The following is a 22,291-nucleotide window of genomic DNA, read 5'->3' on the forward strand; positions in this document are numbered from 1 at the left end:
TATCCATATTACAAGACATGGATAGATGAGGAACTGTACCTGGATCAATCTATCTGCCAAAGAAGCACTTTCCTACAAAGGAAAAAATCCAGACAGATATAAGAGAAAGCTTAAGAAAACAATGAATATAAAAGAAGCAGTGATAAAATAAGTTGCAAAACTAACAGAAGAGAAATTTGCATAAAACGTCTGGAAGGTATAGTGTCCTGTTTAAATCAATCCTCCTTGAAATGCTCCAAATAATTTCCATTATGACACTCAATGAATTCAAATTGTTTTCTTTTGATTCTTAAATTTATATATTACATGTGCTAAAAGTTGGTGGAGAATGAATAAAAGTTTGCATATGTTCTCTAGCAAGAGTTCGAAAAAAAGCAGAGGTATTTGATTAGTGTCTTTAGCACTTTATGCATAGAGGCAAATTGTACTTTGTACCATTAGATTCATATACAATAAGCCATGCTGTTGTTAGAAGCTATTGTTCCAACGTTAGATTTCAAAAATGTAGTAGGAAGAGGTGCTATGAAACTTTCAATCAACCAAAGTTTGTCATGAAAAGTTTTATTCTTCTCAATAAAACTTACACTGTTCTTATTAATTTGAACTACTGCACATTAGTACTCACAATTTTAGTGCTCCATTTTCCAATGCTGCTTATAAAACTAACCAAAGCAAAGAAGCATTCAGCAGGTCACACCCATCATGCTGCTATTTAGAGAAATGTATACTTTCACTTATTTATAAACAACCACCATTTAAATTCTACTGCAATATACAATTTAATCAGGATTTCGACAACACTGTATTTTGATGCATTCATCTTCTGCGCTGTAAATAGACGAATCATTTATCATCTACTAAATTTTGTAAATGATCTTAATACCATAAATCAACTACACAGCTTAAAAGCATAGCTCTCAGGATACGTCACCAAAGCAAGGTACAAATAAACACACTTAGTGCAATATTTTGAGTAATTACACACAGCCAAGAGACAATTAAAGAGAAAACTTAGCATTAAATTCAAAGATGCATCAGTGGGCAAAGCCAGCCAAAATTTGCTGTGCAGAATATGACTTGCACCTTTTCTGATGGAATTTAGTTTTACATGCGCAATCATGCTCTATCCAATCCTAAGAGGAGCAAACAATAATGAAAGGCAATCAAGGTTTACAGTAAGTCAATCAGAAATGCTAACATTTCACCCATGAAGAATAATTAACAAATCAAATCCTAAATAGCTTAGCAGTAGAAGTAAAAATAATTACTGGCAAATAACAAACGTACGCTTAGTTACCTCATGCAGGGGAGCTGATACCTTTTTTAAGTAAAGATTCAGATTTGCTCGAGTAGCATTGCTTTCTTTAGAATGATGCTCCACAGAGTTAAAAAAAATCTAACTCAGTCGGAAATGATAACTGAAGAACAATTACTCATTTACTTATTTAAATTAGGTGGAACACGCTAAAATATACAAATCCGAAGCAAATGTTATAACCATAAGCCCCAAACGACCAAGAATATATTTGTCAATTAAAATCTCTATTTTGACTAACCAATTCTGACAGGACAGTTCAGCAAATCTTAGATTAAGCAAATATGGACAGTGTAAAAACTTAGTACCTAGGGAACAAACCAATGAATCCTTGTTCAAAAAAAAAAAAGTTAAAAGGTTTGCTAGTAAATGCACAGCATTAATGCATTGGATTAGTATTGAAAATGTAGGCAGGCAATATTTACCTATATGTATATGCTTTAGCAAATGTGTCTTTAATGTTTGGTCTAATCTTAAATTTTAAATTCCTTCATTGAAATTATCTGTTCGTTCTATTTATAATAGTTAAAAAAAGCTTTCTGAGAATGTTTTCTATAATTGCTTCACGCAAATTCATGGATAATTCTTTTCTTTAGAAAAAAATATGACTGACGAGGAAAATAATTGTTACACGGACCTATTTCAAGACGACACCATCAAGTGCCACCTTGATCACAAGCTAAGCGAGCTTCCAATCTTGGCAGCCACACGAGGAGAAAAGTAGCAAGAACAGTCAAAACTAGGCACTGGCAAAGTCCTGAAAAAGGTTTCATCTTGTATTATAATGATGAACTGTATGGGAGCATTTAAAGATTTTAAAATGCATTAAAAGATGGCACTGTAGTGGCAACCCTGTACAGCGTTAGAATAGTTAAGACTGTTAGCAGGTAAATCTGTGCCTATGATTCACTGTACAGAGTGTTCAGCACAGCGGTGGAAGCAGCAAAGGTTGGCAGTAATGTTTGGCACATCACTCCCAGTTTTTCTATTGCATCTTTTAAGCAGCCCATCACACAGCAACATCAAGCAAGCCATCTGGCAATTATCTCAGATGAAGGGAGAGCAAATTGGATAATCTTCAACCCAACCACTCATTTTGCTACCAACACACTGTGATCCTTTGTTTCTTTCAACACGCCCCCACCAAAATCAGGCAATCAGTAAAGGAAAATCAAAGACTCCTCAGTCTCAAAAGTCTTCAGCTCTCTACCTCAATTCTAAAATCTGCAATGACAACTAGGCCAGTGTACTGAAATGACCAGAAAATCATCCTTTTTGCTGATCAGAATGAAAATACACCTAATACACTAGTGCTGCTCTCCCAACCCCACCACACTCCATATACTGCTAAAGAGCCCAAGATTGTTCTCATTGTGTATTTATTAAATCCATTATGTAACGCATACCTCTTTGCTTAGCATTAATGTGTAGCTGAGCCAAGCACGGTTAGTGAATAAGCATGGTTACTTTGTTGGCTCAAAGTCATCTTTAATCAGGTAAGGAGGTGAAACACCTTCAGCAGCAATCTACACAATCCGTAATGCAGGATATAATGTCTCAAAACCAACAACCTCAGGACTGAGTCCATGCCAGATTTTGGATCTTGCCGGGTTTTGGTTCAGACCGACCAGGTGAGGTAGGGTCAAGGTTGCTCGGACCACTTGGGAATGCGGGAAAAGACTAGCATACAAAGCTGATAGCTAACCCGGTGCATCACTCTGCCAAAGCTGCACCTGGCTGAACAAGCCAGTAAGTTATTTGGCCCATTCAACAGGAATTAAAATGAATTCACGGCCACTAATAATTTTCTGATAGCTCCTGTTTTTGGATAATCGGATTTGAGACATTACACCTGTAAATGAACAAATTAACGCGTTTTTAAATTAATCTTGCTTTGGATTCTAATCTAATAGTACTCACCTTCTCCAAAGTTTCAATGCGCTGTTTCAGCAATCTATTTTCTGTACGTAACCTCTAAAAATGGGAAATACATTGTGAATATTATTACATATTTCCTCCTCTTTTTAAAAAATGACATTGAATTGAAAAGCTCTGGATTTTAGCAAATATAATTCAGAAGGCACAGATGTCTCTAGTGTTGCTTGCAGTTTTCTTTTATTTTTCATTAAACAAAATATCGTACATGTTATATTCAATAAGCAAGGCGTACAAAAAAACCAAAGGCGGCTCTGCAGGAATTGCAGCAACATTTTGCATCAGGCAAGAGAAGATTAATGTGGCTTAAAAATGGTGGGGGCTAGGTGCCTAATATTCACTGATACAAAGTGATCAGAAAAGATGGAGGGGGAAAAAGGGAAGTGGGGTGACAGTGATGATTAGGGAAGACATCCTTGAGGGGGCAAGGACAGTGTCCACTTGGTCAGATATATGTTATGATCACGCGACTGGGGATATGCTTTGGGGCCTAAAGTTTAGGATTTCAAATAGATATGGAAGAGCAAATCTATAGGAAATTATCGATGTGGAAGAACTGTAGAGTGGTAATATTGGGATACAGTTAATGGGGAAGGAGGAAGACGAATGTTCAGGAGAACATTCTTGGCCAGCATCTTATTGGTCCAACCAGGGAGGAAGCATTGCATGATCTGGCATTGGGGAATGAGGTGAGCCAAGTAGACCAAGTATGTGTGGGAAAATATTTGAATAAATGTGATCATCGTATCATAACATTTAAATTAGTAATGGAGAAAAGTTTAAAAAGTCAGAAGTAGAGTTTCTAAATTGGAAGAGTGCTAACTTAAATGGGTTGAGAGCAGATCGAGCCAGGGTAAAATGGAATCAAGATTTGCCAGGAAAACTGAAATGGAACAATAGCCAATCTTATAGAAGAGATGTTGCTGGTACAGGTTAGGCATATGTCAACAAGAAAGGAGTGTGGCATCAAGGAGTCCCAGCAAAACTGGAGTCAACGGGAATCAGGGCAAAAACTCTCCGCTGGTTGGAGTCATACTTTGCACAAAAATGGTTGTGGTTTTTGGAGGTCAGTCATCCCAACTCCAGGACATCATTGAAGCACTCCGGAAGTTCCTCAGGGGAGTATCCTAGGCCCAACCATCTTCAGCTGCTTCATCAATGACCTTCCTCCCTCATAAGGTCAGAAATGGGATTGTTCAATGCCCAGAGAATGCACAGTTCTAAAGAGATTACAGGGACCTGCTGCATAGATCATATTGAAAGAGTATAAAACAAAGCATATAGGATCTTGGACTTTATAAAAAGAGGCATTGAGTACAAAAGCAGAGATGTTATGCTGAACTTCCACAAAGTTCTGCTTTAGCCATATTGAGAGTTCTGCATCCAGATCTGTTCACCATAGGGATGTGAATATCTCTGAAAGGATGCAGAGATGAAGCTTAATTTAAACACCAAAAACATTTTTTCTTTGAATCTTCTAACTGTGGCAAAACCCATGATTAGAAATATGCATTGTTCATTCTGCAAATGTGAGAAACTTGGGTGGTCTATTTGGAAAAAAATTGATACTTTATTTTTGGAAAGTTCCTGCCCAGGTGAAATTCAATTGGTCTGCTTGAAAGGGACGGTCTTGATATGAAACTTTAAAATATTCATTCTATTTAAATATTAATATAACTAGATATGAATTGAATAATTACATTATACATTTACTGGAGTCGTTCCAAGGATGAGGAAATTTAGCGACAAGGTTAGGTTGGATCCTGACAGATTTAGATAAGGTAAAGAAAGTAAAGCTGTTCCCACTAGCTGATAGTACAAAGGCTAGGACATATTTAAGGTTTTGGTAAAAAGAGATACAAGGGCAATGTGGGGAAGAACTTTTATTTCTTTACACTGCGAGTGATAATGACCTGGAACTTGCTGCCTACAAAGATGATAGAAGTAGAGACAATTAATGACCACAAAAGGAAATTGGATAGATATGTGAGGGAAATAAATTTGCGGGGCATAGGGTAGAGGTGGATGTGACCGATTGGATTACTTTACCAAGAGTTGGTATGGACCCGATGGGCGGAATGGCATGCAGATTGTAAATATACTCAAATAAGAGAAGCATTCCCTCTACCATGTTCCCTGCATTGTCACATTTTGTTCAATCAAACTTGAGGCGAGAGATCAGGATGAAAAGTCTGACTTGGCTCACATATGAATAAGTGCCACTTAGCAAATGCTTCAGAATGCAATCGGCATCCATAGAACTGTGTCGCAGCGGGGAATTAATGACTTCATGAGAGATAGTGTGCTTAGAAAGTAGCGGGGGGAAAAAATAAGTGAAACATGAGTGGAAAGAACCAACGAATGAAAAACAACTGAAAATGCAAAGTCCAGTATTACTGGATGGTGGGAACAATAATTAATGCATGAAATGTTAATTCTGCAGTTACTATTGTACTAATCAGTGACATTTTCCTTCGTGCACAATGCATATCAGGATGAATAAAAAAGTTGCTGAGACAGAAATCGCTTGTGCTCAACTTGGGTTGTTTCTTTTGTTCTTGTATGCACGTTTACCGGTCTTATAACCACTGAGTGAAATAATTCAGCACTTACCTTAATTTCTACTTGCTCTTCCAGCTCTTTATTTTTTATTGTAGTGTATTCCTTTTCCAACCTGACAATAGAAAATATATTATCTGGTACGTGGAAAATTTGCAATACACACCAGGCAAGACATCAAGACAAAAATCACACTATTTTGATACTATAGTATCCCAGTCATTAAGAAGCCATACTTTCAACTTAGTGAGGTTCACATAACCACAGGGTTTCCAATGCACACCACAAAATGTGTGCCGATAGCAGGAGGAAACTAACCTGACTAATTATTTGGTTTTGTACTTCTGTTCTCTTTATTCATGATGTGGAGATGCCGGCGTTGGACTGGGGTGAGCACAGTAAGAAGTCTTACAACACCAGGTTAAAGTGGGCAGCACGGTAGCATTGTGGATAGCACAATTGCTTCACAGCTCCAGGGTCCAAGGTTCGATTCCGGCTTGGTTCACTGTCTGTGCGGAGTCTGCACATCCTCCCCGTGTGTGCGTGGGTTTCCTCCGGGTGCTCCGGTTTCCTCCCACAGTCCAAAGATGTGCAGGTTAGGTGGGTTGGTCATGATAAATTGCCCTTAGTGTCCAAAATTGCCCTTTGTGTTGGGTGGGGTTACTGAGTTGTGGGGATAGGGTGGACCTTGGGTAGGGTGCTCTTTCCAAGAGCCGGTGCAGACTCAATGGGCCGAATGGCCTCCTTCTGCACTGTAAATTCTACGAAAAAGTCCAACAGGTTTGTTTCAAACACTAGCTTTCAGAGCACTGCTCCTTCCTCAGGTGAATGTCCTCATTCACCCAAGGAAGGAGCATTGCTCCGAAAGCTAGTGTTTGAAATAAACCTGTTGGACTTTAACCTGGTGTTGTAAGACTTCTTACTGTGCTCTTTATTCACTAACAGGAAAGTCAGAGTGTGCATGCAAAATATTGGTCAAAGTGGCAGTGACGTGATTATTCTCAGAAAGCAAATTCAAAATATTATGCATATTTAAGCAAAATGGAGCTGTATCTGATACCCACTTCTTCATCTTCTTTGCATTGTATTTAATTTGATAAGCTGCTTGGATCAACTTGTCAGGGCCACTGTCAAACTGATGTGGAACGACCTTTTGAAAATGCTATTGGAAAAATTACATAGATCTAATTAATGCTGTGGAACTTATAGTTCTTATACATGAAAAATTCAAAAATTGTCACTTTTTAAACCAGAAACACTAATTCAATGTTGTCCTTACCTGTAACATTCCCTCCATGTCAAGCTGCATCAGTTCTGCCTGATTGGACTGTAGTATAGCTATCCCAACACGAAAAACAATCTCTAGACCCTGGTAAATTACCAAAAAAATCAGTGAAGTTTGAACAAAGGCAATGACAAAATGCTTTTTCTTCTCCTACCCCCGTCTTAATAAAAATATCTTGGCAATACTTCTGTAGCAACTGAAAGTGAACAAGTACGGCTTCAGTGCGACACAGCAACAAATGGAGGTAGATATAATTTACTACTTGCAGTTTAGGCTTGAAAGATTGCACAATCACTTACCTCTGACATGAAAATGTCAAATAATCTTGTCGCAACTGGCAGTGGAAATGTAGTCAGAAAGATAGTAAGGAACCAGGAAGAAGAGTACATGGAGGTGTGGAAACTCTGGGATTGAAAGTGCACATAAATTTCTGGTAGTTGTTCCTGTGTAATGCAAAACAAATTAACCAACACAATGAGAAGTGGCAAGGCTGCACTGTATGATCTGAACAACACACAAATAACCATCATATTTCAACCTTTCTATAGAGGTTTTATGATCACTGGATGTTGTTTGATTTTTATGAGGCCACATTCTGTGAAGTATCAAGTGAATGTGATTCTGGAAGAAAACCAGGACCTCTGACTCTTGAACCAAACTATTTTGATCAACTCAGTTGTTTTGAGTAATTAAGTCCTCGGCTCATTCTTCAACATTGTCTCAATTAGAAGGAATAATCCTCTCTTAAAAACGATGCATTTTCCAAGATGTCACGCACTGATATAGCCATTATTAATTGACACAAAATATTACAAATCCGCTATTAAAAAGTGCATGGCAAATGAGAGACAAATATGCAAAGTAAAAATGTAAACAAACGAGCAAAGTAAATTAATGCTCAATTCACACTAGTAATTCATGCCATCTATTACTACAAAGCAAACCAAACTGTTTGGTTTGTGATAAGACCTTTAAGCAGTTGCTGAATTAATCCACACATTACTTAATTTCATACTTTTCTTACCTGTATCATCCACTCAAATTGATACATACAAAGGCCTAGTTCAGCCATACTAGGTTTGAAAAGTTCTCGGAGTCGGTAGTCTTGCATTAACTTCACAAAAACACAAAATGCTTCCTCCTCTGGCATCTTCACAGGAGAAAATAGACACAAACTAAGACAGGAAGGATCCAAGGGAATCATAGGCATTACTTACACACACTTAAAATTCAAGTCTTACAAAATACATGCAACTATTTTTAAAATAAGTGCGTTCAGTCAGAATTTACTTTTATTTTGTTTAGTCCTTCATGCAAACGCATTTCTACATTTCTGAAACTGGAAATAATGACTTCCCTAAATTAACCTTTGAAAATGAAATGAAATGAAAATTGCTTATTGTCACAAGTAGGCTTCAAATGAAGTTACTGTGAAAAGCCCCTAGTCGCCACATTCCAGCGCCTGTTCGGGGAGGCTGTTACGGGAATCGAACCGTGCTGCTGGCCTGCCTTGGTCTGCTTTCAAAGCCAGTGATTTAGCCCTGTGCTAAACAGCCCCTTTGCAATCTAATCAAACTAACGACATACAATATATTTACTTGTAAGAGAAAAGCTTATAAAAGCTGGAACCTTTTAAATGTCAGGTTAAAGTTACACCACATCCAGTGCAGTGTTCAAGTGGTATGATATAACAAGGGATACAATCCCTTACGTATCCTCTTCAGTACAGTCAGGAAAAAGATGGTCAACTGAGCATCTGAAAATAATTCACATCAATGCAAAGTATGTCACAGAGCCATTGTACATGCCCATATAGTCTGCACCGACAATAACTCCCCCCAATCTCGCGCTAATCCCACTTACAAGCACTAGCCTCATATCCTTGAATGTGATGGTGTTTCAAGTGCTCCTCCAAGTGTTTTTTAAAGGTTGTGAGGTTTCCAGCCAGACAGTGCATTCCAGATTCTCATCACCCTCTGAGTGAATTTTTTTTTCCTCAAATCCCCTCAGAATCCCCTGCCCCTCATCCTAAAACTATGCCCCCTGGTGACTGATTTCCTTTCAACCAAGGGGAACAGCTGGTTCCTATTTACCCTGTCCAAAGCCTTCCATCTTCCACACCTTAATCATATCATCCCTGAGCCTTCTTTGCTCTAAAGAAAACAATTCAAGCCTATCCAGTCTCTCCTTGTAGCTCAGATGCTCCATCCCAGGCAACATGCTGGTGAATCTCCACTGTACTCCCTGAGTGCAAATCACCTCCTCCCTATAGTGAGGTGGCCAGAACTGCACATTGCATTCCAGCTGTGGCCATATTTAAATTATATCAAGCGTGCTTCCTTCATCCACACACTCGGTCACTTTATCAAAAAATTCTATCAAATTTGTTAGGTATGACCTGCCTGACAAAGCCATGCTGACTATTAATAACCAACCCATGCCGTTCCAAATGGAAATTAATTCTCTTCAGAATTTTCTCCAATAGTTCCCTACCACTGACATGAGACTCACCAGTCTGTGGTTCCCTGGTTAATCTCTATCACCTTTTTTGAAAAGTGTCTAACTGTTATGGGCCAGGGTTGATAGACCCTGGTGTATCATGGTGTTCACCTGACCCACAACTTTTTAAAAATAAATTTAAAGTGCCCAATTAATTTTTCCAATCAAAAGCGTGTTCAATCCACCTACCTTGCACATCTTTGGGTTGTGGGGGCGAAACCTACGCAAACACGGGGAGAACGTGCAAACTCCACATGGTTAGTGACCCAGAGCCGGGATCGAAACTGGGACCTCGGCGCTGTGAGACTGCAGTGGTACCACTGCACCACCGTGCTGCCCTTGACCAACAACTTTTAATAGATGGTGGTTATGGGAAGCACACGGGCCTACTTTACAGGTGTGATGCAACAGAGATCTACGGTACTTTTAAATTAAAACAATGTTCATTTATGAAACCAGTTAACACTTTATAAACCCATATTAAACATCTTAACAACTATCAACACCAATAAATCCCCCAAAGAATACAGTACTCTATAAGTAACTCTTAATCTTTCCTTGCAACATCCATAAGACAAAAAAAACCTTTTTACAGAAAGACATCAGGTTTAACTTCTCTACAAAAACAGGTATTATTTTTTAAATCACCAAAGGATGTGGAGACAGTCTTTAGATTGAAGAGAGTCTAATACACCACCTTGCTGTGACTGCAGCTATCCAGCTCTCAAAACAAAAGTAAAATACACCCTGTAGCAGATAGCCCAAAGCGAAAGTAAAAGCAGACACAGTCCAGCTCCACCCACTCTCTGACATCCCATGATAAACACCCATTTCATAAAGGTACATCCACTACAGCTATTTTATAAACACCCATTTCTTAAAGGTACTCTCACATGACACTAATGGTATGTGTAAATACTTTCATTAAGATCTATGAAAAATATATTTCATACTGTTATCTACTCTCTATGGAAAATAGAAAATAATAAGACCCTGGGAACCTAGAGGTATGATTTTAATACAACAGTTCTGTCAAACCCCAGATACCTGGAAATTGGATCAAAACAAGTGATTGGTGGAGATATGGATATTGCTGAAAGTCAACTGGAAGGGAATCTCAAAATGGACAATTTTTAGACCACGATAAGGGAAGACCAATTCTTAACAATTCCTGCAACAATTTCTCCAATTAACTAGCAACTAAAATGTATTACAGCAGTTACCCTGAGAACTAGATCTGCATTTCCTTTTTCCCTTTTCACTAACTTTCTTCATCTAATCCCTTTACCGAAGGCATTGACATCATGCTGTGCTGCAGTTTCACTGGCATCAGGAAGCTTCAGATAACTTACCCAAGTGGTCATTGTGAAAACAAAGAGACCTGACAGATTATTCGACCATGTAGACCATTTTGACGGCCGTTAATACTTTCCTGATCCAATGTCCAGTATATATGTTTCAGCTGACGTTTCTGGCTATCTAAACAGTCAAGCTGGAATTAAGGATGTGAACATCGGAGAAAATTACTCAAGAACTTTAGAGACAAAACGGAGGTCGGAGATGGGGCATCATAGTGGTGGGTGGCATGGTGACTCAGTGGTTAGCACTGCTGCCTCACAGCTGCAGGAACCCGGTTACATTTCGGCCTTGGGTAACTGTCTGTATGGTATTTGCCTTTCTCCCCCTGTCTGCTTGGGTTTCCTCCAGGTGCTCCGGTTTCCTCCCACAGCCCAAAGAAGTGCAGCTTAGGTGGATTGGCCATGCTAAATTGCCCCTTAGTGTCCAAAAGGTTAGGTGGGGTTACTGGGTTACAGGGATATGGTAGGGGTGTGGGTTTGGGTGGGGTGCTATTCGCGGGGGCCGGTGCAGACTCGATGGGCAGGGTGGTCTCCTTCTGCACTGTGGGATTCTATGATCAACTAGCAATAACAGAAGGGTTATGTGGATTGTTTTGGGGTGCAGGAGATACTGGGCGAGACTGGACCTTTGAAAGGAAGGAGACTTAGGAATCATCAACACCTCACTTGCATTTGTGCCTGGAAGGACAATAGAATGGTTAGCAGTTCAGTAGAAAGAGGGTCAAGGGAACAATAGGTCGGTTTCATGGACAAGCTGAGTTTGAAGAAAATAAGGCGGGAGCTTACAGAAGTGATAGAAAAACAAGTGTAGGAAAGTGACTGGTGGGCAAGGAGAATGGGCAAAGGCAAGCAAAGGAACTGAATAAGATAATTTGCACCTTGCTGAAAAAGAATCCATGAGCTCCTCGTGATGAAATGAAGGATAAACAAAATAGTTTAAGTTTTACAAGCACTCAAAAAAAAAAAAGAGATTGAAATTATCTTTGCTCTCTAAGTCACGTAGCAGGAACAAAAGTTTTGTTGGGGTGGAAGCAAAGGTAGAAATGAGGCGTGTTTAGGCAAATGCAGCTACAGATGCATCATACTGAATGGAGGGCCGCAGATCATGCAGTTGAGAATTTAAGACACTCCAGGCGTCAGGAAATGTGGCCCACATGCTGAGCTTAAGCCTTCCTGGAGGATTAGGTTAGGTACTTAACAGGACAGATGCTGGGAGGATGTTTCCTTGGCTGGCAAGTCTAGAACTAGAAGTCACAGTTTCAGAAAAGCACCAAAATGAGAACTTTCTTCACTCAACGGGTTGTGAAACTTTGGAATTCCATAGAGCGGTGGCCACCCAGCAATTGAATATATTCCAGACAGATGGAGGTAGATTTTTGGATACTAGGGGAATGAAGAGATTTGGGGATACTGCAGGAAGGTGGAGTTACGGTAGATCACCCATGATCTTACTGAAAGAATCTGGCTTACTCCAGCTCTTATTTCCTAAGTTATGACCTCAGAACCTTTTTGTGGGTCACTTAGTAGTGTGCCCCAAGAGTACTGAAACAAGACAAGGTAAATTAGCAGCTACCATATGCTGTGGTATTGTCACACGTACACATGCGTGGCCAAAACCAATACTCACATAAGCACAGCAATTTCAAAGACAGTGACTTTTTAAATTTAATAGCAAAATAATAATAATACCTGCATAAGTAGTAGTCCAACTATAAAAGCACTCCCTTGGCAATAACCAACTTCACGATCTACAAGTGAATAGGCCTGCAAACAAAAATAAATTATACTTAATGCGAAGACAATTTTTAAAATTATTGATCAGAAACACTTCAGACTACAAATGTGTGCACAGAAATTGAAATATTTCATTTCTCGAAACATCACTTTTCATTTGCAATCATGGAGCAATTGTGACTGAACAAACTTGGAGAGGTATCTAAATTAATCTACTTGCTGGTCATTTCTATATACAAGGCCACTATCAATTGCACTTTATTCAGAAAGACAGAGCTGTTCTCTTCGCTTATCTTGCTGCTTGATTCTCAACAACTGTTCACAGAGTGTTCAGTTGAAAAACAACATTGCAAAAGTTGACCAAACTTATGTCTCAAAAGCATTATAACCATAAGCAATACCAAGTGCATTCTTTCTGCACTTCACAATTTATAGAACATGTAAATTACTGCTCGTGGGTAAACTTCTCGTAAGAGTTACACAAGTTTAAAAACAAAACTATTTAACAACTAAAATGGCATTCTGGCAATCTTGCCAGGTCTGCTACTTTGCAGATGAGCAGATTTTGGAGATTGCGCCAGCATATCCCATCCCTATTCAGTCCAATCTTATTTTCCAAGGCAATACATGACATATGATGAGAGATTATAACCTCTCTACACCATCATTCTACCAGACCCAGAGACAGGGTGGAAAAAAGGTGATAGTATACAAGATTCATGGTTGAAAGAAACCAAGAATGAGGATTTTAGCATCAGGGTCTGACACACCATGATGCAAAATGCGCATGACCCAGACCCAGAGTCAGTTTGGTGTCCAGCAGAGACAGATATAGACCTGAGCTTGTACCTTTACTGCACATGTAAATAGTTCTAAGCAGTTAATAATGACTTACCATTAAACTACAGACGACTACAGTGACCTCTTTAAGACATAGGGTCTGCAACCAACACCCTCCCAACAAGATGAATTTAAAATGCATTCAAAAATTAAGCAATTTCCTTAAAGTCTGACTATGTATACCTCCCCCTTCCAAGTAAACTATAGCAAAATTTAGAGGCATGCCTCCTCTCAATTCCCCATAAGTCCACAAAAAGGGAAAAGAAACTCGCATGAGATACAATTTCAATATAAAGTAGATGGTATGTTGCCTCCCTGGTGCTTGGGTCAAGGATGTCTCGGAGCGGTTACAGGGCATTTTGGAGGGGGGGAGGGTGAACAGCCAGTGGTCGTGCTACACATCGGTACCAACAAAAAGGGACGAGGTCCTAAAAGCTGAATACAGGGAGACAGAAAGAAAGTGGAGATGTCGGACCTCAAAAGGTAGTGATCTCAGGATTACTACCAGTGCCACATGCTAGTTTATGGGCAGCACGGTAGCACAAGTGGCTAGCACTGTGGCTTCACAGCGCCAGGGTCCCAGGTTCGATTCCCCGCTGGGTCATAGTCTGTGCGGAGTCTGTACGTTCTCCCAGTGTCTGCGTGGGTTTTCTCCGGGTGTTCCGGCTTCCTCCCACAGTCCAAAGACTAGGTGGATTGGCCATGGTAAATTGCCCTTAGTGACCAAAAAGGTGAGATGGGGTTATTGTGTAATGGGGATAGGGTGGAAGTGAGGTCTTAAGTGGCTCGGTGCAGACTCGATGGGCCGAATGGCCTCCTTCTGCACTGTATGTTCTATGTCTATGTCTAATTAGAGTAGCAGGATATATCAGATAAATACGTGGCTGAAGAGATGGTGTGAGGGGGAGGGTTTCAGATTCCTGGGGCATTGGGCCCAGTTCTGGGGCAGGTGGGACCAGTACAAACTGGATGGGTTACACCTGGGCAAGACCGGGTCTGATGTCCTGAATATTTGCAGGAGTGGTTGGGGAGGGTTTAAACTAATATGGCAAATGGATAGGAACCTATGCAAGGAGTCAGAGGAGGAGGAAATAAGGCCAAAAACAAAAGGCAGAAAGGGGAATAAGAAAAGTGACAGGCAGATAAACCAATACTTTTCACTGTACCTCAGTGCACGTGACAATAAACAAATCCAATCCAATCCAAACCAAAAGCTAATTTCAGAGCTAGTAAACAGGACCACAGTGAAAAATATTGGGAGCTGGACCAGTAATGTTAAAAAGACCAGCTTCAAGGCTTTGTGCCTTAACGTGCAGAGCATTCACAATAAAGTGGATGAACTAATCACACAAATAGACATGAACGGGTATGATATTGTCGGGATTATGGAGGAATGGCTGCAGGGTGACCAGGGATGGGAACTGAATGTCCAGGGGTACTCAGTATTTAGGAAAGGCAGACAATGTATAGGTCTCAACCCCCAGAGGGAGAGGAGGGGATGCGGCAGTTCCTGGACCAATTGAGGTTCCCGAAAGTGGAGGAGCAGGAGGTGGTAGGCCTGGGGGCACTGATTGGGGTGGACGAGGTTATTAAGGGACTGGGAAGCATGCAAGCAGGGAAGGCCCCGGGACCAGACGGGTTCCCGGTGGAATATTACAGAAAATATGTGGACTTGTTGGCCCCATTGATGGTGAGGACGTTCACTGAGGCCAGGGAAGAGGGGACTCTACCCCCGACGATATCGTTAATTTTGAAGAGGGATAAAGATCCGTTGCAGTGCGGGTCCTATAGATCCATTTCATTATTGAACGTAGACGCCAAATTGTTGGCAAAGGTACTGGCATCGAGGATAGAGGGCTGTGTCCCGGGGGTGGTGCACGAAGACCAGACAGGGTTCGTAAAAGGGAGACAACTGAGTGTTAACGTGCGATGACTATTAGGGGTGATAATGATGCCCCCAGTGGAGGGGGAGGCAGAGATAGTAGCGGCAATGGTCGCAGAGAAGGCATTTGATAGGGTGGAGTGGGAGTATTTATGGGAAGTGTTAAGGAGGTTTGGGTTTGGGAACGGGTTTATTAGCTGGGTTAGACTTCTTTATGGGGCTCCAACGGCAAGCGTAGTTACAGGTCGACATAGATCGGAGTATTTCCGACTGTATAGGGGAACAAGACAGGGATGCCCGCTGTCTCCATTGTTGTTCGCGTTGGCAATTGAACCTCTGGCCATGGCGTTGAGAGACTCCAGGAAATGGAGAGGGGTGATTAGAGGGGAGAAGAACACAGAGTCTCGTTATACGCGGATGACCTATTGTTATACGTGTCGGACCCAGCGGGGGGGGATGATAGAGGTTATGTGAATTTTGAGGGGGTTCGGGGATTTCTCGGGGTATAGGCTAAACATGGGGAAGAGTGAATTATTTGTGATACATCCAGGGGACCAGAGTAGAGAGATAGAAGGCTTGCCTCTAAGGAAAGTGGAAAGAAACTTCCGATACCTGGGGATTCAGATCGCTAGGAGCTGGGGAACCTTGCACAGACTTAATCTGACACGGCTGGTAGAACAAATGGAGGAGGACTTCAAGAGGTGGGACATGCAGCCTCTGTCGCTGGCGGGCAGGGTGCAAGCAATTAAGATGATGGTCCTCCCGAGGTTCTTATTTGTATTTCAATGTCTCCCTATACTAATCACCAAGACCTTTTTTAATAAAATAGACAGGAGCATAACGAGCTTTGTGTGGGCAGGGAAAGTTCCGAGAGTAAGGAGGGGGTTCCTTCAGCGTAGTAGGGACAGAGGAGGATTGGCACTACCGAACTTGGGCGATTACTATTGGGCCGCCAATGTGGCAATGATACGTAAATGGATGATGGAGGGTGAGGGAGCGGCGTGGAAAAGACTGGAGAGAAAGTCCTGTAAAGGGACGAGTTTAGAGGCGCTGGTGACGGCGCCGCTACCGTTCTCACCTAAAAAGTTTACCACGAACCCGGTGGTGGCGGCAACATTGAATATCTGGGGACAGTGGAGGCGACAGAGAGGGGTGCGGGGAGCCCTGGTGGGGTCCCCAATCAGGAACAACCATAGGTTCGCCCCAGGAAGAATGGATGGAGGATTTCAGAGCTGGTACCAGTTGGGAATTAGGAGGGTGGGAGATTTATTTATAGATGGGACTTTTGCGAGCTTGGGAGCATTGGAGGAAAAGTATAAGTTGCCCCGGGGAAATTTCTTGAGATATATGCAGGTGAGGGCGTTTACTAGACAACAGGTGAGGGAATTTCCGTTGCTCCCGACACAGGGGATACAGGACAGGGTGCTTTCAGGGGTGTGGGTTGGAGAGGGCAAGGTGTCAGAGATTTACCGAGAGATGAGGGAAGAGGGGGAGGAGTCGGTGGGCGAACTAAAAGAAAAGTGGGAAGACGAACTAGGGGAGGAGATAGAGGAGGGTATGTGGGCTGATGCCCTAAGCAGGGTAAATTCCTCTTCCTCATGCGCCAGGCTTAGCCTGATTCAATTTAAGGGGCTACATAGAGCACACATAACGGGAGCAAGATTGAGCAGGTTCTTTGGAGTGGAGGACAAATGTGGGAGGTGTGGCGGGAGCCCGGCAAACCACGCACATATGTTTTGGGCGTGCCCGGCACTGGAAGGGTATTGGAAGGGAGTGACGGGAGTGATTTCGCAGGTGGTGAAGGCCCGGGTCAAACCAGGCTGGGGTTAGCTCTATTTGGAGTTGCGGAAGAGCCGGGAGTGCAGGAGGCGAAAGAGGCCGACGTTGTGGCCTTTGCGTCCCTAGTAGTCCGGCGCAGGATCCTACTCATGTGGAAGGAGGCGATACCCCCCGGACTGGAGGCCTGGGTAAATGATATGGCGGGGTTCATTAAACTGGAGCAGATAAAGTTTGCCGAGAGGATCGGCTCAAGGGTTCACCAGGCGGTGGCAGCCATTTCTCGACTACCTAGGGGAACGTTAGAGGGAAGACAGATGACCAGCAGCAGCAACCCAGGGGGGAGGGGGGGGGGTTAGTTTAGGTTAGGTCAAAAGATAATGGGGTTTTGTTACTTGTGTATTGTTAAAAATTTCTGTATTGTTATTGTTGCGTTTGCTTTGTAAGAGGGGAAAAAATGTTGTTTGGGGAAAAAAATTTCAATAAAATATATATTTTTTTAAAAAAGGAAAGGCAGACAAAAAGGAAAAGGTGGAGGGGTTGCTGTGCTGGTAAACTAACACGATAGTGAAGGAGGGTATTAGCTCCGACAATGCGGAATGTGTATGGGTAGAGCTGAGAAACAGCAAGGGCCAAAAAACGTTTGGTGGGCATCTTACATAGACCCCCAAACTGTAGTGGTATTGTTGGGAATGGCATTAAATGGGAAATTAGAGATGCATGTGAAAAAGGAACTGTAATTAAGCGTGATTTTAATCTGCATGTAGCTTGGGAAAATCAAATTAGCTACAATATCAGAGAGGAGGAATTCCTGGAGTGTATGCGGGATGGTTTTCTGGATCAATATGTTGAGGAGCCAACTAGAGAACAGGCCGTCCTAGACTGGGTACTGTGTAATGAGAACGGAATCATTGGCAATCTAATTGTGCGAGACCCCTTGGGTCAACCGTAATATGATAGAATTGTTCATCAAAATGGAGAGCGATAGGAGCAGCACGGTGGTGCAGTGGTTAGCACTGCTACCTCACGGCACTGAGATCCGAGGTTCAATCCCGGCCCTGGGTCACTGTCCGTGTGGAGTTTGCATATTCTCCCAGTGTCTGCATCGGTTTCGCCCCCACAACCCAAAGATGTGCAGTGTAGACGGATTTGCCACACTAAATTGCCCCTTAATAGGAAAAAATAAATTGGGTACTCTAAATTTTTTTTATATGGAGCGTGAAGTAGTTGATTCTGTCACAAGGGTCCTGAATCTTAACAAAAGAAACTACGATAAAATGAGGCACGAGTTAGCTATGATCGATTGGGAAATGTTACTTAAAGGGATTATTATAGTGGATAGGCAACGGCAAACATCCAAAGAGCGCATGGAGGAATTGCAACAATTGTTTATTCCTGTCTGGCACAAAAGTATAACGGGAAAGATGATCAATCCATGGCTCAGAAGGGAAATTAGATCCAAGGAAGTAGCATATAAATTGGCCAAGAAAAACAAAACAAAAGGTCTGAGGATTGGGAGCTGTTTATAATTCAGCAAAGAAGGACCAAAGGATTGATTAAGATGGGGAAAATAGAGTATGAAAGTAAGCTTACAGGGAACATCAGCTTGCAGGGCAGCACGGTAGCATAGTGGTTAGCACAAATGCTTCACAGCTCCAGGGTCCCAGGTTCGATTCCTGGCTTGGGTCACTGCCTGTGACCCCGTGTGTGCGTGGGTTTCTTCCGTGTGCTCCGGTTTCCTCCCACAGTCCAAAGATGTGCAGGCTAGGTGGATTGGCCATGGTAAATTGCCCTTAGTATCCAAAATTGCCCTTGGTGTTGGGTGGGGTTACTGGGTTATGGGAATAGGGTGGAGATGTAGGCTTGGGTTGGGTACTCTTTCCAAGAACAGGTGCAGACTCGATGTGTTGAATGGCCTCCTTCTGCACTGTAAATTCTATGATTCCATGATAAAAACTAACTGTACGTAAAGAGAAAAAGATTGGTGAAGACAAATGTAGGTCCCTTACAGACAGAAACAGGGGAATGTACTATAGGGGACAAAGAAATGGCTGAGCAACTAAATAGATACTTTGGTTCTGTCTTCATAAATGAAGACACAAATAAGATACCAGAAATGTTGAGGAATGCAGGGTTTAGTGAAAAGGAGGAACTGAAGGTGATCAACATCAGTAGAGAAATGGTATTGGGAAATTGATGAAATTGAAGGCTGATAAATCCCCAGGGCCTGATAATCTACATCCCAGGGTACTGAAGGAAATGGCTCTAGAAATAGTGGATGCATTGGTGGTCACCTTCCAGGATTCTATAGACTGTGGAACAGTTCCTGCTAATTGGAGGGTGACAAATGTAACTCCACTATTTAAAAAGGGAGAACAAGAGAAAGCAAGGAATCATAGGCCAGTAAGCCTGATGTCAGTAATGGGGACAATTTGAGAATCAATTATAAAATATTTTGTAGCAGGGCACTTAGAAAACAGGTGCAAGATCAGACAGAGTCAGCATGGATTTATGAAGGGGAAATCGTGCCTGACAAATCTACTGAATTCTTCGAGGATGTAATTAGTAGAATTGATGAAGGAAAGCCAGTGGATGTGGTGTATTTGGATTTTCAGAAGGCGTTTGACAAAGTCCTGAAGAGATTAGCTTGTAAAGTTAAAGCGCATGGGATTGGAGGTAGTGTATTGAAATGGATAGAAACCTGGCTGGCAGACAGGAAACAAAGAGTAGGAATTAATGGGTCCTTTGCACATTGGCAGGCAGTGATTAGTGGGGTACCGCAGGAATCGGTGCTAGGACCCGAGCTATTCACAATATATATTAATGATTTAGATGAGGAACAAAATGTCATATCTCTAAATTTGTAGATGACACCAAGTTGGGTGGAAGGGTGAGCTCCGAGGAGGATGCAGAGATCCTTCAGTGTGATTTGGGCAAGTTGAGTAAGTGGGCTAATGAATGGCAGATGCAGTATTTGGATAAATGAGAAGTTATCCATTTTGGTAGCAAAAACAAGGTGGCAGACTATTATCTGAATGGTCATAAATTAGGAGAGGGAAATGTGCAACGAGACATGGATGTCCTCGTACACCAGTCACTGAAGGTAAGCATGAAGGTGCAGTAGGCGGTAAAGGCGGCATGTGGTATCCAGGCCTTCATTGAGAGAGGATTTGAGTACAGGAGCAGGGATGTCTTGCTGCCATTATACAGGGCCTTGGTGAGGCCACATCTGGAATATTTTGCCCAGTTTTGGTCTCCTTATCCGAGGAAAGATGTTCTAGCTATAGAGGGAGTGCAGCGAAGGTTTACCAGACTGATTCCTGGCATGGCAGGACTGACATACAAGAGAGAATGAATCGATATTCCGCTGGAGTTCAGAAGAATGACGGGGGGGGGGGGGGGGGGGGGAATCTCGTGGAAACCTATAAAATTCTAACAGGACTGGACAGGGTAGATGCAGGAAGGATGTTCCCAATGGTGGGTGTGTCCAGAACCAGTCTGACGATACGGGGTACATAATTTAGGACAGAGATGAGGAGAAATGCCTTCACCCAGAGACTGGTGAGCCTGTAGAATTCGTTACCACAGGAAGTAGTTGTGTCCAAAACATTGTATGGTTTCAAGAAGCAGTTAGATATAGTACTTAAGGGGAAGGGGATCAAAGGATATGGAGGAAAGCGGGATTAGGCTATTGAGTTGGATGATCAGCCATGATAATAATGAATGGCGGAACAGACTTTAAGGGCCAAAAGGCCTCCTCCTGCTCCTATTTTATTTCTATGTTTCTTTCATCCTTCATGTCTTCTTATATCATTAATCACAGAATGGTTACAGGAGAAAGCCTCCAACTTTTCATCCTATCTATATCCCTCATAATTTTGTAAACTTCTATCAAGTCGCCCCTCAGCCTCCGTCTCTCTAGGGAGAACAATCCCAGATTATTCAATCTCTCCTCATAGCTAATACAATTGCATTTATACCATTTTATACAGGTAAACTTTCAATCTTCTGAGAATTACAAATTACCTCTAAAATATTACTATGAACCATGAACCAGTATTCATAATAGGTCATTTGTACAGTTATGTCTGCACCACCTCTCTGAAGGAGCAACTCAACAAGAGCCACTCCCTTGTAGCCGTCTGCATAGGCTTGGTTTTCAGGTAATAATCCAATCCCATCTGGAATGCCTTAATTGAACCTGTCTTTACCACACTCTCAGGCAGTACATTCCCTATCTGAACCACTGAGTGGAAAAGTTTTTCATGTCGCCAATTATCTTTTTGCCATTTACCTTAAATATGTGCTCTCTGATTCTCGATCTTTCCACCAAAGGGGAAATTTCTCCCTATTCATTCTGTCCAGACCCCTCATGATTTTGATAACGATTAAATCTCCTCTCAACCCTCTCTTCTCGAAGGAAAACAATCCCAACTTCTCCAATCTGTTTATATAACTGAAGTTCCTCAACCCTGGAACCATTCTTGTGATTGTATTTTACTGCGCTCTCTTATGCCTCCACATACTTCCAAAGTGTGGCGTCCAGAACTGAACTCCATAATTTTAACATAACTTAATCGTTTTTGTAACGTATGCCCCAGGTCCCTCTGCTCCTGGAGCCACTTTATAGCTGTACCCTTCATTTTATTTTGTCTCGCCATATTCTTTCAACCAAAATGATGTACTTTGAACATCTCGATTTTATTTTATCTTTATTCTTTCATGGGATGTGGATGTCACTGGCAAGGCATCATTTGTTGCTCATTTCCCTTTGGACTGAGTGGTTAGCTAGACCATTTAGTTAGAGTCGACCACATTGCTGTAGGCATAATAATATAATGATCTATATTATCACAAGTAGGCTTACATTAACGCTGCAATGAAGTTACTGTGAAAAGCCCCTAGTCTCAACATTCCGGCGTCTGTTCGGGTACACGGTGGGAGAATTCAGAATGTCCAAATTACCTAATAGCATGTCCTTCAGGATTTGTGGGAGGAAACCGGAACACCCGGGGGAATCCCACACAGACTGTTATGGTCCAGGGTTTAGAGAACCCCAAAGTGTATCATGGAGTTCACCTGACCCACAACTTTAAATAGATTTTGGT

The 22,291-nt window shown here is 41.9% G+C and overlaps 1 protein-coding gene across 8 annotated transcripts in view; it reads right to left on the reverse strand.

Annotated features, from left to right (window-relative positions):
* evi5a (ecotropic viral integration site 5a) overlaps positions 1 to 22,291 on the reverse strand; it is a 374,711-nt gene that overhangs the window by 245,796 nt on the left and 106,624 nt on the right. For 6 of the 8 annotated variants that reach the window (XM_072510489.1, XM_072510487.1, XM_072510488.1 and 3 more), the window contains 8 exons: positions 12,641 to 12,715; positions 8,119 to 8,244; positions 7,394 to 7,537; positions 7,089 to 7,178; positions 6,874 to 6,971; positions 5,864 to 5,924; positions 3,236 to 3,289; positions 40 to 72 (listed from right to left, as the gene is read on the reverse strand). In XM_072510489.1, coding sequence (XP_072366590.1) covers positions 40 to 72; positions 3,236 to 3,289; positions 5,864 to 5,924; positions 6,874 to 6,971; positions 7,089 to 7,178; positions 7,394 to 7,537; positions 8,119 to 8,244; positions 12,641 to 12,715 — 681 coding nt within the window. The remainder of the gene's footprint in view (positions 1 to 39; positions 73 to 3,235; positions 3,290 to 5,863; positions 5,925 to 6,873; positions 6,972 to 7,088; positions 7,179 to 7,393; positions 7,538 to 8,118; positions 8,245 to 12,640; positions 12,716 to 22,291) is intronic. The other 2 variants (XM_072510492.1, XM_072510491.1) reach the window with 1 other exon arrangement.

The sequence above is a fragment of the Scyliorhinus torazame genome, chromosome 7, assembly GCF_047496885.1.
Source record: "Scyliorhinus torazame isolate Kashiwa2021f chromosome 7, sScyTor2.1, whole genome shotgun sequence".
In the NCBI taxonomy this organism is placed as follows: Eukaryota; Metazoa; Chordata; class Chondrichthyes; order Carcharhiniformes; family Scyliorhinidae; genus Scyliorhinus; species Scyliorhinus torazame.